Consider the following 15,093-nt stretch of genomic DNA (forward strand, 5'->3'; position numbering starts at 1 on the left):
CATTCCTCCCTATCAATAAAAAACGGGGCGTGTTTTCATCATATCCCACTGTATATTGGGAACAAACATCTCCCAATGAATAAAAAACACAAGTATGTATTGTGAGGTGGGTGTAAGAGCAGTATCATGTCTTTAAAGCATTATAGATCTTTTCTTAAAAAGAAAAAACCATTATCCCATGAAGGTTAGATAAAATCATACGTATTAGCAAACACCCGTTAAATTGACATTGCAAAACCCTAAACCGTTTTTTAATGAACTTGTCAGAAAATGAGAACCCCACTATTAACCATTCAATGGGTCTCATTTGGAAGATCATACCAATTCACTAGTCACTCCAACCCACTACAGACTACAGCAGATTAACATTACTATCGACTCCGCACAAGTATTACTGTTAGTTTTGACAAATACACAGTTTTCACCATGATGATAGAATGTAATAATGAAACAACTTCAGCACATGTTGATATCACTCAAGTGTAGAATTTACAGATGAAAGGATTCAACTGAACATCTATGGCTAACACCCCACTCGCCATATCCATCTCTAGCCAGAAACCTCACACCCAGCACCGCACTTCTTGATCAATGTAGAAGCTTGAGAAGTAATTAGAGACGTAATATTACACACAGCGCAGCTCGATATATGTAAACCAACAAGAAAAATAACAAATTATGCAATAGGATTCATTGTAGATGGCTCTTCATGTTTTCCATGATCCTCGATCTGCCTTTAAGAGAGAAGCATAGAGTAATTCATTCCATGTATCTGGTACACCTGGCAAACACCAGTGACTGCAATCCTGAGATTTCTCAGCAGCAATCTGTTCCTCTACCGTTTTGTATACCTTTCTATAAATAGAAGGATGCCCGTCCTTTCTGTAATCCGTAAGCCTACTGATGTTCAGATATATCACAGGAGTGTGCATTTGTTGCAGCACATGATCTAGAGCTCTCATTTTTGAAGGGTACTTTCCCAAGTATGTCTCGTTAAAGATTGGCTCACTTTCCTTGTGACACTGCCCGCCTGAGTTCCATTGGCCACCTCTGCAAACGGATAAAACAACTCAGTAACAGCCATATTGTGCAAATATGAAAATGAAATAAAGAGAGTATCCTTTCTCTTGTTCTTTTTCTTTGCTTTATTCATTCTTCACCAGTAGCACATCAGAGACATAAAATAAATAAATTCTGTAACTTTGGTAGAATAGCATGCTGCTACAGGTGGTGGTTATAAGGGGGTACTTTCTGTAGGACTTCGACTCGATATTTGCCGAGAAATACTTGATCCAAACTGTATAAATGTGCAGAGCTATCCAATGGAAAAAGACTATTTTTACATGGACTATGGTTCCTATCATGGTGATCCATGTCAAAATCCAACAGTGTTGTGGAAAAGGTACAAGTATAAAGGCGCCACATTGGTAAAACCTTTCAGTTTCTGCTATGTTCTGAATTATAACATCATATGGAAATCTAAACTGTCATATATGCAACCAAGTTACATGCAATGGTTTGTATCAGTATATTGCCAGCACACAGAAGGTGGTCTTTTTGCTGGTTACATTTTTTCTTTTCAACTCAATATTTTAGGAGGGAGGTCGGCACAATCCACGAATTTGAGACTTTTACTTTGAATTTGGCGGTTGATCCCATTAGGCCATGCTAAAAGATTTCCTTGTATGCTGTTTACTGATCCTACCACTATTGTTTTGTTTTTCTTATATCTAATCCACAAACTGACAAAAGTCGGTTTTTTTTTTTTTGAAAATAAACTTTAAATTTTTAAAAGAAAAAGAACACAATACGAAGGTGATAAGAAATCACGAGAGAGAGAGACAGACAGACAGACACTGGACACTCAAAACACCTATCAAAAACAAAACAAACATACTAGACCTCCAACAACCAAAAACCAACAGACCGAAACAAAGGGCAACAAAAACAGCCTTTTGCCCCTGATTCAAAAGACTCCCGCACACCTCCACCTTTCTGGAACCGAACACTGATCACCACTAGCCCTCTCCTCAAACCTCCTCCTCAAGACCTTCCTCCTGACCTTTGTCTTATTCATTCCACGTTTCTCCCCCTCCCCCAATAACCACTTTCTTCAGCCTCTCTTCTCTCCTCTCAAACTCCTCAAAGGCTTTCCTAGCAAACCCCTCCCCACCCCAAAAAGATAGCCCAAGCTTCTTACCAGTTTCTACATCTCTCCACAATCTCTTCATTGGGCAAACTTCTTGCCCTATCCACCTTTTTGTCAGATTTCGGAACCAACACATCCTTGACAGAATCGGACTCTGCACCATTATTCTCCTCATCCTGCTGAACGTCCCCCACCTGAGGTTCAAAACTAACAAGAGTTTGAGCCTCAATCCCTCCTCCATCAACAGCAATCGTCCCAACTTTCTCCACACTTCTTCTCTTGTACACATTTTTTGAAATTCTTTGTAGGTCCTACCCCTACCAACCCAAGTTTCAGTCGAGAGAACACTTTAGTAATGTGAATCATTTGGGAATTTCTTGAACCCCAAGGTTTCTTTGTCACCACATCCATTGCAGCATCCAAAGCCTTCACATCAATCTTCCTCCTTCATCCTAGATCTACCTCAAACCTACCAATCACCACTTCTTCGAACTTAAGATAATCCTCCTTTCTCTCTAGCTGGTTGCAGTCCCTGCAAAACTGCAGTATCAATCGACCTGTCCTCTTACTTTCTTCCAACACTCTTCCCCCCTCCCCCTTAAATCCCTCTCGCAGCTTCCTTTTCCCCCTCCGTCAACCCAACCCTTACTTCCTTACAATCCTTCCCCTACAATCTTTACAGACTTCTTGTTAGAGTCAAAATCGATTTCCTGGGCTAATAAAGCTTCAGCCTCCTTATTTTCCTCTACTTCTGAGGCTAACTTGGGCCACCCACCATGCGATCGCAAAGATCAGGGGCTCCACTTGCAGCAAGATCGCTTCATGACTTCTCACCTTCAGGGATCACTGAACCAGTACTCAAAACAGTTTTCTTTCCTTTTGAATCGTATTTGAAGATCTCCCAAACCCATCTTTCTTCCTTCCTTTCTCGTTTCTTGTCCGAATTCCCTCTCGAAATCCCAAACTTATTCTTTTGTTGTTTGAAGCTGCAAAGAGACCATAGTTTTCAAGGTGCCAAGGCAAGGCTAGGCGACTGGGGGGCGCCTTGTCGCCTAGTCGCCTAGGCGCCCGCCTAGGCGGTGGATGTTTTTATGTTAAAAACATAGATCCTAGGGTAGTTCCCTAGGTACCATAACCATTTCTTTAATAATTATTCATGATTTTCATAAGAAAAGTATAAATTTCATATTAAAGTATAGAAAATCAACATATTCATGAGAAGAAAAGGAAGAATTAATGAAAGAAAGTGTTTAAAGTAGAATTAATGAAAGAAAGCAGAGCCTAGTGGAAGGGGTTTAGATTGTAAATTTGCAGATTTCAACAGCATAACCACAAAAACAAATATCATTGTCATTGTCATCTAAGCCTTCTCCCAACCATACAGGGTTGGCTACAGGAAGCCTGTTTTGCTATTCCATTCTGTTCAATGCCTTCTCCGTTGTTAAATTATGGGCACCTAAATCATTACTTTTATTAATTCCACCCAAGTCCTTTCTAGTTTTCCCCTAGCTCTTCTAGCCCCTTCAACCTGTAACAGACCACTTTTTCTAAAGGGTGCTGTAGATGATCTTTAACAATGGATATGGTTAAACAGAACAGAGTGGTGAAATAGGATTCATGTAGTAACGTCATATAAGTGGAAGAAGGTTTGGATGACAATGATGTGCTGTAGATGGTTTTTTATACTTGTGATAAACCATCTCAATCTACTTTCTCTCATTTCATCACCTATTGGAACTACTTCTAGGTTTCTTTGTATTTCTTCATTTCTAACTCTGTCCTTTCTAGACTTATCATTTATCCATCTAACCATTTGCATTTCTAATGCACTTATTTTTTGAACATGCTGTTTCTTAACTACCTACACTTTGCTCCACACAACATATCTGGCCTTACAACTGTCTCATAGAATTTTCCTTTTAGCCAAAGTGGTATTTGCCTATCATATAAGACTCCAGATGCACCCCTCCATTTTTACCCATCTTGCTCTAATTCTATGGGTGGTGTCTCCTCAATCTGTTCTTTGTTATGAATTATTGAACCAAGATAATGAAAATAAATGTAACAAAAGTATATTTTGTTCTCAGAGCAAAAGTAAGTGATCTTTTCCTTTCTTTCAATATCAGCAATGCACTGTACTGAATATGTGCCCCGCTGTTTACCAAATTGCCTATGATTAGATATAGCCATATAAATAGAACTATACTTTCAAAATATCAAGGTAATATAGAAAATATTTTAGATATATGAATGTTATATACTTGATTACAGCTATCACGTGGAAAAGAATAAATTCCTTGAAGTTCCTCTTATAATAATAAACTACATTTAAGCAACAAGTTATGGTAGAGAGACACTGGCCCATGGGCCCATCCAGGATTAACAGCACACTACTTTCTTTTTCCTTATCCTGTTTATTTATTTACATTTCCACAGGGGATGGGGGGCTTCGTTCCAAATGGAGGCATTTTACCTCATTCTGCTAAGGGCCCGCAAATAGGATCTCGTCACGGGTCGGTCCACGGGGAAAACCTCCTGTTTTCCCTTGTTCCTCCCTTTTCTTGAGGAACCTATCTTGGCGCCCTAATGGTGATTTGTCCAAGAGATCACCAACTCTCCTCTGTTCCTTCTTGACTGAAAATTTCGATGCCTTTATTGAATATCATCAGCTCCTTAAATAGGAGATTACAAGAAGATAAGAGTCCTACTTTTAGGAAGACTCCCTACTAATCTATACTACTGAACAGATAAGATAAGAACACTGAACAGATAAGACTCCCTACTAATCCATACTACTGGAAACAAATAAGATAAGAATACTGAACAGATAAGATAGAAATCTAGCTAGAATTAGATAAGATGAGAATCAGCAAATCTTGCACCCTTTATTGCTGCTGCCGGCGGCGATATTTCTTCCCAATAAAAGCGTCCACATCATTACTCCCCTCCTGGACTAAGAACTTGTCCTCAAGCTCGAAACCAGGATATGTGTCTTGAAACTCAGTCAAAGGGATCCAAGTAGCTTCGGCTGATGGTAAGCAGGCCCATTCCACCAGGACATCAAGAACACCCCGATTGATTCTGGAGCAAACAAGAGCCCGAGGTTGGGGAATGAGTTTGCCCTCTTTCAAGGGTGGTAAGGGGGGAACTCTGTTAGGAGGAATACCCTTAAACGGCTTGAGCAAGGAAATGTGGAAAACATCATGGATCCTACTGTGCTCTGGCAGTTCCAGCTGGTATGCAACCGTACCAATCCGCCGCAAAACCTTGAAAGGGTCCATAAAATTTAGGAGCTAATTTAGGAGCAGCCCTGTGACCCAAGGAGCGTTGTCGGTAGGGCTGAAGCTTCAACCAAACAAACTGTCCCGGTTCAAATGACAATTCCCGATGATGTTGGTCATAGGCATGCTTCATGCGTAGTTGTGCCTGTTGTAAGCGAAGAGAAACTTCAACTAGAAGGGCATCGCGCTCTCATAGGGAACGATCAATCTCCTCCAAACGAGTAGAACCGGGTTCATAGGATAACAAACGAGGAGGGTCACGGCCATAGACGACCCGGAAAGGTGTCATTCCTAGGGAAGAATGATAGGCAGTGTTATAACAATACTCGGCCCAAGGAAGCCAATCAACCCACCATCGCGGTTGATCTCCAACAAAACAACGGAGATACATTTCGATCGTTCGGTTCACTACCTCCGTTTGCCCGTCCGACTGAGGATGATATGCGGAAGAGAAAGCTAAGGTGGTACCATGTAACCAAAACAATTCCTTCCAGAAGGTACTAGTAAAAACTGGGTCCCTGTTGCTGACAATAGATTCCAGTAACCCATGTAGACGGAAAACATGAGTAAATAAAAACGTGGGCGACGGAAGTAGCACTGTACAGATGTGACAGAGGGATGAAATGGGCATACTTAGAGAAGCGATCCACCACCACGTAAAGAACTTATTTTCCTCCAACCTTGGGTAGTCCCTCTATGAAATCCATGGAGATATCAGCCCATATTTGTGCTGGAATCGAAAGGGGCTGGAGAAGGCCAGCCGGGTGCAGGTTTTCCCATTTGTGTTGTTGACAAGTGGAGCAGTTTTGAATAAAGTCCCTAATAGAAGCCTTCATACCTTGCCAATGGAAATCAGCTTGGACGCGATGCAGTGTCTTTTGAATGCCTTCATGGGTGGAGTTATGAATACTGGAGATGATGGAGGAAATTAAACAGGAATCTACTGGAAGATGTACCCGACCTTTATACATCACAAGCCCGTCATGAAGGGACCAATTGGAGTCGGCGGCTCCAAACTGAATTTTCTAAACAAGGGTCGTCCACTCTGGTGAGTGTGGCATCACCTTCTTGATGTCGTCTAACAAGGTGACTCGAGGATGGGAGATCCCACAAAGAAGCATAGTGTCCTCGTCGCGCCTAGACAATGCATGCGCGGCGCGATTTAAGGATCCCGCTTTGTAGTCTACTCGGAAATCAAAACCAAGCAGCTTGCTAACCCAATGTTGTTGAGGAGAAGTGGTAAGTCGCTGCTCCAACAAGTACTTGAGGCTATAGTGATCAGTTTTGACGACGAATGACCTTCCCCACAAGTACGGTCTCCATTGTTGGACTGCTCTAGCTAATCCAATCAATTCGCGTTCATAGGCAGGTAATTTTAAATGACGGTCAGCAAGTTTACGGCTGAAGAAGGCAATCGGGTGTCCTTGTTGCTGTAATACGGATCCAATCCCTATTCCGGATGAATCGCACTCAATTGTAAATTCGAGATCAAAGTTCGGTAATTGCAGAACTGGAGTGGAGAGGGCATTTCGTAAATTTGCAAAAGCCACATCGGCTGCGTCGTCCCAATGAAAGGCATTCTTCTTTAGCAGGTTGGTTAATGGAGCAGCCAACAGGCCATAATTCTGTACAAACTTGCGGTAATATCCTGTCAAACCGAGGAACCCGCGGAGAGCCTTGGCGGATTGGGGCTTGGGCCATTCCTTGATTGCCTGAATTTTGGAACTGTCCACCGTTACACCTTGCCCGTTGATGACATGACCCAAGTAAAGAACCTGGCGCTCCCCAAAAGAGCACTTGGACCGTTTAAGGAAGAGCTTGTGTTGGTGCAGGAGCTCAAAAACAGTCCTCAGATGATGCACATGTTCTATCCATGATTTACTGTAAACTAAAATGTCGTCAAAGAACACTAAAACAAATTTGTGAAGGTGGGACTGAAATACCTCATTCATTAAGGACTGGAATGTGGATGGGGCGTTTGTGAGACCGAACAGCATAACTAAAAACTCAAAGTGGCCATGATGAGTTCTGAAGGCAATTTTCTCAACGTCTCCGGAAGCCATTTGGACCTGAAAGTATCCCGACATGAGATCTAATTTGGAGAAGTACTGGGCACCATGAAGTTCTTCCAACAACTCGTCCACAATGGGAATAGGGAATTTATCCTTGACAATCCGGTTATTGAGCTCTCTGTAGTCAACACAAAATCTCCAAGTACCATCCCGCTTTGCCACCAACAGGACTAGCGAGGAGAAGGGAGAACGGCTAAGGCAGATGATCCCCTGTTTCATCATTTCAGCACATTGCTTCTCTATCTCGTCTTTCTGCAGATGTGGGTAGCGATAGGGTCAGACGACGACTGGTTCTGAACCCGTCACCGGAGGGATCCGGTGATCGCAAGCTCAGGAAGGAGGAAGTCCCTTGGGTTCTTGAACCACATCTGAAAAATCGGCGAGGAGCCTTTCCATAGTCGTTGCATGTGTCGTTTCGCCTTGGAGCGCATGAACCTGTGGTTTTTTTGCCTTTACCCTGCCAAGTAACTTGCTTCCCATTCAAGCGGAATGTCATCATTAGGGCGCTGAAATCCCATAGGATTGGGCCTAGGGTGATCAACCATTTTACCCCAAGAACTATATCAAATCCATCCAAGGATAGCACAAACAAATCAGCAAAGAAGGATTCAGATTCGACTTGTATTTGGACGTCCTTACAGATTCCCGGACTATGAACTCTTTCACCGTTTGCTACGGCTACTTGCAATCTTGGTCTGATTTCCATTGGCAGCTCCAACTGAAGGGCAGCTTGCTCACTTACAAAATTGTGTGTGCTTCCCGAATCAATGAGGATCCGTACTGGTCTTCCCGCAACTCGTGCCTGCAACTGCATAATCTGAGAGGTTTTTATTCCTGTGATTGCGTGGAGAGAAATCTCGGGTTCAAACGATGAGGGTTCATCCTCGTCTTCCTCTTGTTCATCCACCAAGAGGCAAAAAAGTCTCTTGCACCTATGTCCCGCCGAATAAAGATCGTCACAGTTGAAACACTGTCCCCTCGCCCGGCGTTCTACCACGCTGCTTCCCACACTGGATGCCGACCTCGGAACGTTGCTCGTATGAGGCTTCTGTTCTCGGTTGGCTGCAAAAGATGGGGCCATTCCGGGTGTTTTCGGGGATGCCCATGTTGTTGGCGGCCGCCCTATACTGAAAGTTTTGTGGCTGAGTTGCAGCTTGCGTTCAAAAGCGCGAGCTAGATTCATGGCCGTAACCAGGTTGGGGGGATTTTGCATCTCCACATCCACCCTTAAAGGTTCTGCTAACCCTACGATGAACATGTCTACCTGCTGGTCTGGCTGTACCGATGCTGCTCTGGCAAGGAGGGTTTGGAACTGGTGCTGATATTCAGCCACCGTTCCCGTCTGTTTGAGGTTGATCAGTTCGCCTAATGGGTGCTTGTTAATGGGGGCCCAAACCTGAGAAGGCAATAGGATTTGAATTGGGTCCAACTGAGCCTGGGTTCCTCCTGTTCCAATCGATAGAACCAGAGTTGCGCCTCCTCCGTCAAGTGGAATGCGGCTAGGCTTACCTTGTCTCTGTCCTCTGTCCGTTGGTTGTGGAAGAACTGCTCACATCAGTAAAGCCACCCCAAGGGATCTCCAGCGTCATTGTAAGAAGGGAACTCCCTGTTCTCCACGAACTTGTGCTCCAGTTCATGCACCCTGGACGTCAACTGCTCCAGGTCACCCATGACGCCTTGCTCTGATACCAGATTGCTAAGGGCCCGCGAATAGGATCTCGTCACGGGTCGGTCCATGGGGAAAACCTTCTGTTTCCCCTTGTTCCTCCATTTTCTTGAGGAACCTATCTTGGCGCCCTAATGGTGATTTGTCCAAGAGATCACCAACTCTCATTTGTTCCTTCTTGACTGAAAATTTTGATGCCTTTATTGAATATCATCAGCTCCTTAAATAGGAGATTACAAGAAGATAAGAGTCCTACTTTTAGGAAGATTCCCTACTAATCTATACTACTGAACAGATAAGACTCCCTACTAATCCATACTACTAGAAACAGATAAGATAAGAATACTGAACAAATAAGATAGAAATCTAGCTAGAATTAGATAAGATGAGAATCAACAAATCTTGCACCCTTTACTGTTGCTGCCGGCGGCGATATTTCTTCCCAATAAAAGCGTCCACATCACATTCAACCTACGTCCTAAAAGATTATGTTCCAACCAGTGGCTCAAGTTCTACCAAAACAAGTTTCACACACTAGTTGAGCAAAGCTTCAAAACTCCCTTTTTCCATTTGTAGGTGAGATGGCCAATTGAGATCCAAATCCAGTCCAAGGATCCCAACAATTTCAAACATCAAAATAATCAACTTGCAAAACAAAGGAATGAGGTTTGTAAGCCTTGTCATTTAGTGGGATGGTGGAAACGAGAGGTCTCGTCATTTAGTAAGGTGGAATCAGGTTTGTAAGCCTAAGGAAGGTGGTGGTTTAGGAACTAGCCATATTAAAGAGAGGAATGCCTTACTCGGGAAATGGTTGTGGAGATTCCCCATTGAGTTGGGAACCACTTGGACTTCCATCAGCAACAGCAAGTATGGGAGAAACTCGAATGGATGGAATAGTAAGGTCCACTTGAACCGAGTGACAGCAAACAGCCCCTAGAAAGGTATTTCTTCAACCTACGACTCATTCTTTTCTTTTATTAGATATATGGTGGGAAACAGAAATCAGATTAGATTCTGGACTGACCTTTGGTGGGGAGATAGACCCTTAGCTAGGGCTTTCCCTCGTGTCTTCAACCTATCCCGATCCAAAGAAGCCACAATTGCCTCTTGCCTTACACCTTCATCCTCCAGCTTTAATTGGAACCTAAATCTAGGACGACCTCTGAGAGAAGTAGAGAAATAGCCAAGCTTGGAAACCTGTTACATTACGTTAGAGATGTCTATCTTTCACCAAATACCCCTGATCAAAGAGTTTGGTCCCTTAACCCTGCTGGAAAATTCTCTACAAATTCCTTTTTCAAGGCTCTAGTGTCGAGTGAACATGACTCTAGTTTCCCTTTCAAGAAACTGTGGTGTTCCCAAATTCCTTTAAAAGTTTCCTTCTTTGTGTGGGAGGCTTGCCTAAAGAAAATAAATACTTGTGACACCTTATAGAAAAAGTTCAAAGGCAAGTGGTGCATTTCCCCGAATGCTTGTCCTCTGTGCCTAAATGATGGGGAATCAGCAGAACATCTTCTTCTACATTGTCCTGTAACCAGGAAGATTTGGTATCATTTTCTCAGAATGGTTGGTCTCAGGTGGGTGTTTCCTAAGCAGGTAGTAGAGTTTTATGTGGCAATGGCAAGGTACAGGATTAGGTAGAAGAGACAAGCTGTATTGGAGGTTGGTAGCTCAAGCTGTTATGTGGGGTGTGTGGGAAGAAAGAAACAACAGGATTTTTGAGAATAAAGCTAGAATGGTAGAACATCTGATCTCCTCTATTATTTTCCTTTGCAACCTATGGCTAGTAAATTCAGGACAATTTGCTGGCTTCTCTTAGAAACACACAGAAATACATTTTCTTTTTTAGTTTTTTTTTCAAATTTTGGTTTTGGGGGAGCTAAAAATGGGTTTTTTTATTAAAAAAGGGTGGGGTCCTGAAACACCTATAAACAGGTGTTTCGGGACCCAAAAGATACGATACGATATGCCCAATACGGGGCATATCGTATCGATTTTTTGAACCTTGGGGAGGAAAGGATGATGAGATTAAGCTATGATGGGAGTGCTCAAGGATCTTCTGGTCTAGCAGGGGTTGGAGATATAATCCAGGAAAGAGACGGGAATATTTGTTGGGCTTTTAGTGGCCCAATTGGTTTTGCTAACTCTACAAAGGCAGAAATAGTGGTGGCCCTCACAGGTCTTCGTTGTGCTAAAATGTTAGGAATTTCCTCTCTAGCTATTGAGGGTGATTCAGCTAATACAATAAGATGGCTAAAAGAAGAAGACAGCGGGCCTTGGAGTTGTCTCATTTTTTGGCAGAAGCTAGAGACATATTGGACTCAATGCAGGTTAAGCTAAACTGGATTCCCAGGGAATTGAACATTGTAGCAGACGGGTTAGTTAAATCTGGTGCTCATAGAGATTGTTTATTTAGTGACAGTGCTCTTTCATTTGAAGGGCTACACAACAGGGGTAGCCCATCCCCCAACCCAGGTGCAGGCAGGATTTGATCCCAAGTCTCTGCTACAACCAGCAGGAGACCTTACCAACCAGCTGGTTGGGACCTTGCAAGTAACAGTGCTCTGCCTTTGTAATCTTTTTTCTTTGTTTTGCTTTTGATATATAACTTCCCATGTACCTCCCTTTTTAATATAATCTCAGTTACTTTTTGCTCAAAAAAAGAGACCACATGTCAATACTAATTGGATATTTATCCTGCCCACTTAGAGCCACGTGAGGTGAGATAAAGATAATAAACAAAAACTGCTGGAGTAAAGATAAAAAACAAAAGGGAAGAAAATCCAGTATCTTACTTGAAATGGGTTACTGAATATCCTCTGAAGAAGACCTGAGTTCTGCTGGCATTGATATTCTTGTCGACCCATCTTGCCCAAGTGGTGAGTGCCTTCTTGTATGCTTCCATGACCTTGAGTTTTGGGTGCACGTAGTTACCTTCTTGGTAATAGTCTTCCCTGTACAAACCACAGAAGAAAGGATTATAAACTATAGGACTTAATATTCTGGATAACAAATAAAGATGAACTCTGAAGCTCTTCCTCCTTTTCTTTTTGGGTAATAAGTTAATAACTGACTAAAGAAGTTAAATTTTACAACAGTTGTCAATTTTTTCTTTTCCTTTTCCAGCTTTCAGACTCAGGCCATTAGTCATTTACTGAAATTTTAGCTTGATTTCTACGTGCAATCTGCAGCCTCATAAAAGGAATTCAGATTTGCTCCTCACAGAGCGCTGCCCACACCATATTGCAGCCATGTATTGGGAACATCTCCCCATGAATGACAAAATACATGTATGGGAGATATTCCCAATTCACGGCTGAATATATTGTAAGGTTGGTTTGAGGAGCAAATCCGGTCTCCAATAAAAGGGAACGAATATATAACAATAGTTACCCTCGAGAGGTTTTCTCATGAGTCCACCAATGGCCTGTATTGAAGACTACAATATCAGCTTCACGATACAGTGATGTTGTCGTATCCATCAAATCCAGTCTTAGAGTCTCAATTGATCCATTTTTCCTCTTATTCGATGATTCCCTGACAAGAAATGGACAGCTCACAAAATCCAAGGAACAGTTGTAGTCCTATAAAATAGAAATCCATACATAAAGATGCTAATTAGAAATACAAACAGAAAGAAGCTTAAAAACAAATATTCCTACCATAAGAAAGTAAAAACCTGGAAAACTTGCCTCATATCTGAACGCATAAAAGCCTTTTGTTTTGAATTCTTTTCTCCCTGAAATCTCGAGCACTCTGCTTTTGTCTGGGAGACCATGCCGAAGGATACATACCAGAGACTCCCACATATTCCGATTCAACGAGTCCCCCACAAAAACCAGCCTCTTCCCTCTCATTCTCTCCAGAAAATCAGTTGCGTTCAAGCTGTTGAATAGCTATATCAGTACGCCAAGCAAGTTTAGCTTTTGTAGGTGAAGAGAATAGTAGTAATGCAATTGGAGAAAATGTTCCATAAATGGATGAAAAGTTACTTATTGCCACTAACAGAGTTCAAAGATCTAACATAGTCCATTGAATTCGCTTCTCTAGTGTTGTCCCTTCACTTCACTTCTCTAATGTACATCATTTTACTGGATCTAATATTCATAATCTAGAATTCCTTTTCTCGAGTTCCAATCGAAAATAATCTAGAAATATTTAATGGACTCTGTAATATCCAAGAAAAAGAAATTCAGAGTGAGATCTCACCTGGGAATGTCACACCTATTTGGTTGCCATCTCCATCTTAAGAAAGCATCATCCGGCCTTCCGTTGAGGTGACAGTCGAAATCCCTATCAATATAAGGACAAGAACCAGCGGGATAATATGGTTTTCCATCATCTCTCACCCATTTGCCGTCAAAAATATCACAATTATCAAAAGAACTGTCGACCCTCTTTACAAGTCCAGAATCATTGTAGGAGCTCTTGTCGCTATCGGTCACAGGCAAATTTGTTTCTTGAAATCTCGCCGACACCATTTTTTCTCCACCAAGGGACTTCACGTTCTCGCGGTTGTTTGAATCATTAACGATACTGGTCTCATTAGTAACCATATCTTTCCCTTTAGATTTGCCAACCAAGCTTTCATAGGCATGTCCCTCAGCGGTGTTTCCTTCACGTTTCTCATTCACAATCGCTTCTTCTGCACCGAAAAAGGTTGCAGTGTTATCTTTCATTGACAAATTACAGTGATGGATTCTGTCATCAATCCTTCCTTGTTCGTGAAAAAAGCATTCGTTTTTCTCACTCTCGGAGGAATTCCTCTCGCGGGTTTTGTCTATAAACACTTCGACCCTGCTGGAGCCCAAAACGTTTGCATTGTTCGATTTCTCTGAGGCATTCATTTTATAGATTTCCTCTCCACCCGTCTGCAATACATCAGTGGAGTTTCGGATGCCTGAAGAAGAAGAAGAAGAAGAAGAAGAAGAAAGAGTAGGAACGTTTGAAAACGAGAATGGCCACGAAACAAGAGAAGAATTACCCGTAATGCTGTTAAACCCTTGAAACATTGGGTTGAACAGAGAACCCTTAATAAATGGGTTGCTGAGCAAAATAATCGAAAGAACAAAGAGTGAAACCCCTATACCCAAACCAAAACCAAAAATTATCTTTCTCCGTGAAGAGATAGCATGAGAAAACTGCTCCGAAAATACAAGCTTTTTCAAATCCATAACTGAGGAAAATCATAACCCCCAAAACAACAGCAATGAGACTATGAGAGTAAAGTGAAATCCCACTAGACTAACAAAGAATAGAGAGAGAGAGAAGCAGATAGAGTTTTCTCCTATTTTCGGAAGAACAGAAGAAATTCCAGTGCAGTGCAGTGCAGTATCCCAAAGAACAACAACAAAGAGGCAATGGTGAGTGAGAAGAAGCAAGTAGAAGTTCTTTAAAAAGTTTCTCCGTCGAAGAGAATATAGAGATCAGAGAAGCCAGCCAAGCAGGAAGCCCAAAAGGAGGGAACTGTAAATCAAACGAAATTACGGAAACACCCGTATCAATTAATAGAAGAAATAATAATTGATTTTAAATGATTCAGGACATGACGTAGTTGGAGACAAATATACCCTTGGGTTCCATCGGATTTACATGTACCAATCCTCTAAGTCTCAGGTCAGGAAGACCGTCAAGCGATCCGTGATCATTTTTCTTTTGGAAATGGACGACAAAACGCACCCGTGCCCTGGAGCCCTGGCCCCTGGAGAGTGGAGACACTCATGAGTCATGACTCCTGGCACCAAAATTGCAGGAATAATACATACAGTAAATCAACACAGCATATCTATGTCTACCGTTCCGAATAAGATTCAATCTGGTCCGCCGAACCAGGAGACCATGATCAAACAGCCAAACCCAAGTTTTTTCCTACCTGGGATGTGAATCATGTGATGTGATGTGATGTGATGTATAGCAATTAGCATA

At 42.2% G+C, this 15,093-nt stretch overlaps 1 protein-coding gene across 1 annotated transcript; it reads right to left on the reverse strand.

Moving 5' to 3' along the window:
• Window positions 1-331: 331 nt before the first annotated feature.
• On the reverse strand, window positions 332-14,587 carry TBL2 (trichome birefringence-like protein (DUF828)). Its single transcript, XM_010252869.3, has 5 exons — window positions 13,378-14,587; window positions 12,861-13,053; window positions 12,562-12,752; window positions 11,964-12,122; window positions 332-1,050 (listed from the first exon to the last, which is right to left on the reverse strand). The coding sequence occupies exons 1-5, from the start codon at window positions 14,340-14,342 to the stop codon at window positions 708-710; spliced, it is 1,851 nt and encodes a 616-aa protein (XP_010251171.1). The 5' UTR covers window positions 14,343-14,587; the 3' UTR covers window positions 332-707.
• Between the last annotated feature and the right edge of the window lie 506 nt (window positions 14,588-15,093).

This window comes from Nelumbo nucifera, chromosome 3 (genome assembly GCF_055504915.1).
Source record: "Nelumbo nucifera cultivar China Antique chromosome 3, China Antique-T2T, whole genome shotgun sequence".
NCBI classification, from domain to species: domain Eukaryota; kingdom Viridiplantae; phylum Streptophyta; class Magnoliopsida; order Proteales; family Nelumbonaceae; genus Nelumbo; species Nelumbo nucifera.

Coding starts and splice junctions, on each gene's coding strand:
- TBL2 (XM_010252869.3), bottom strand. CDS start 14,342: ATGGATTTGAAAAAGCTTGTATTTTCGGAGCAGTTTTCTCATGCTATC. Junction 13,054..13,377: donor AATAGGTGTGACATTCCCAG/GTGAGATCTCAC, acceptor GCTATTCAACAG/CTTGAACGCAACTGATTTTC. Junction 1,051..11,963: donor TATTCAGTAACCCATTTCAA/GTAAGATACTGG, acceptor ATCCGTTTGCAG/AGGTGGCCAATGGAACTCAG.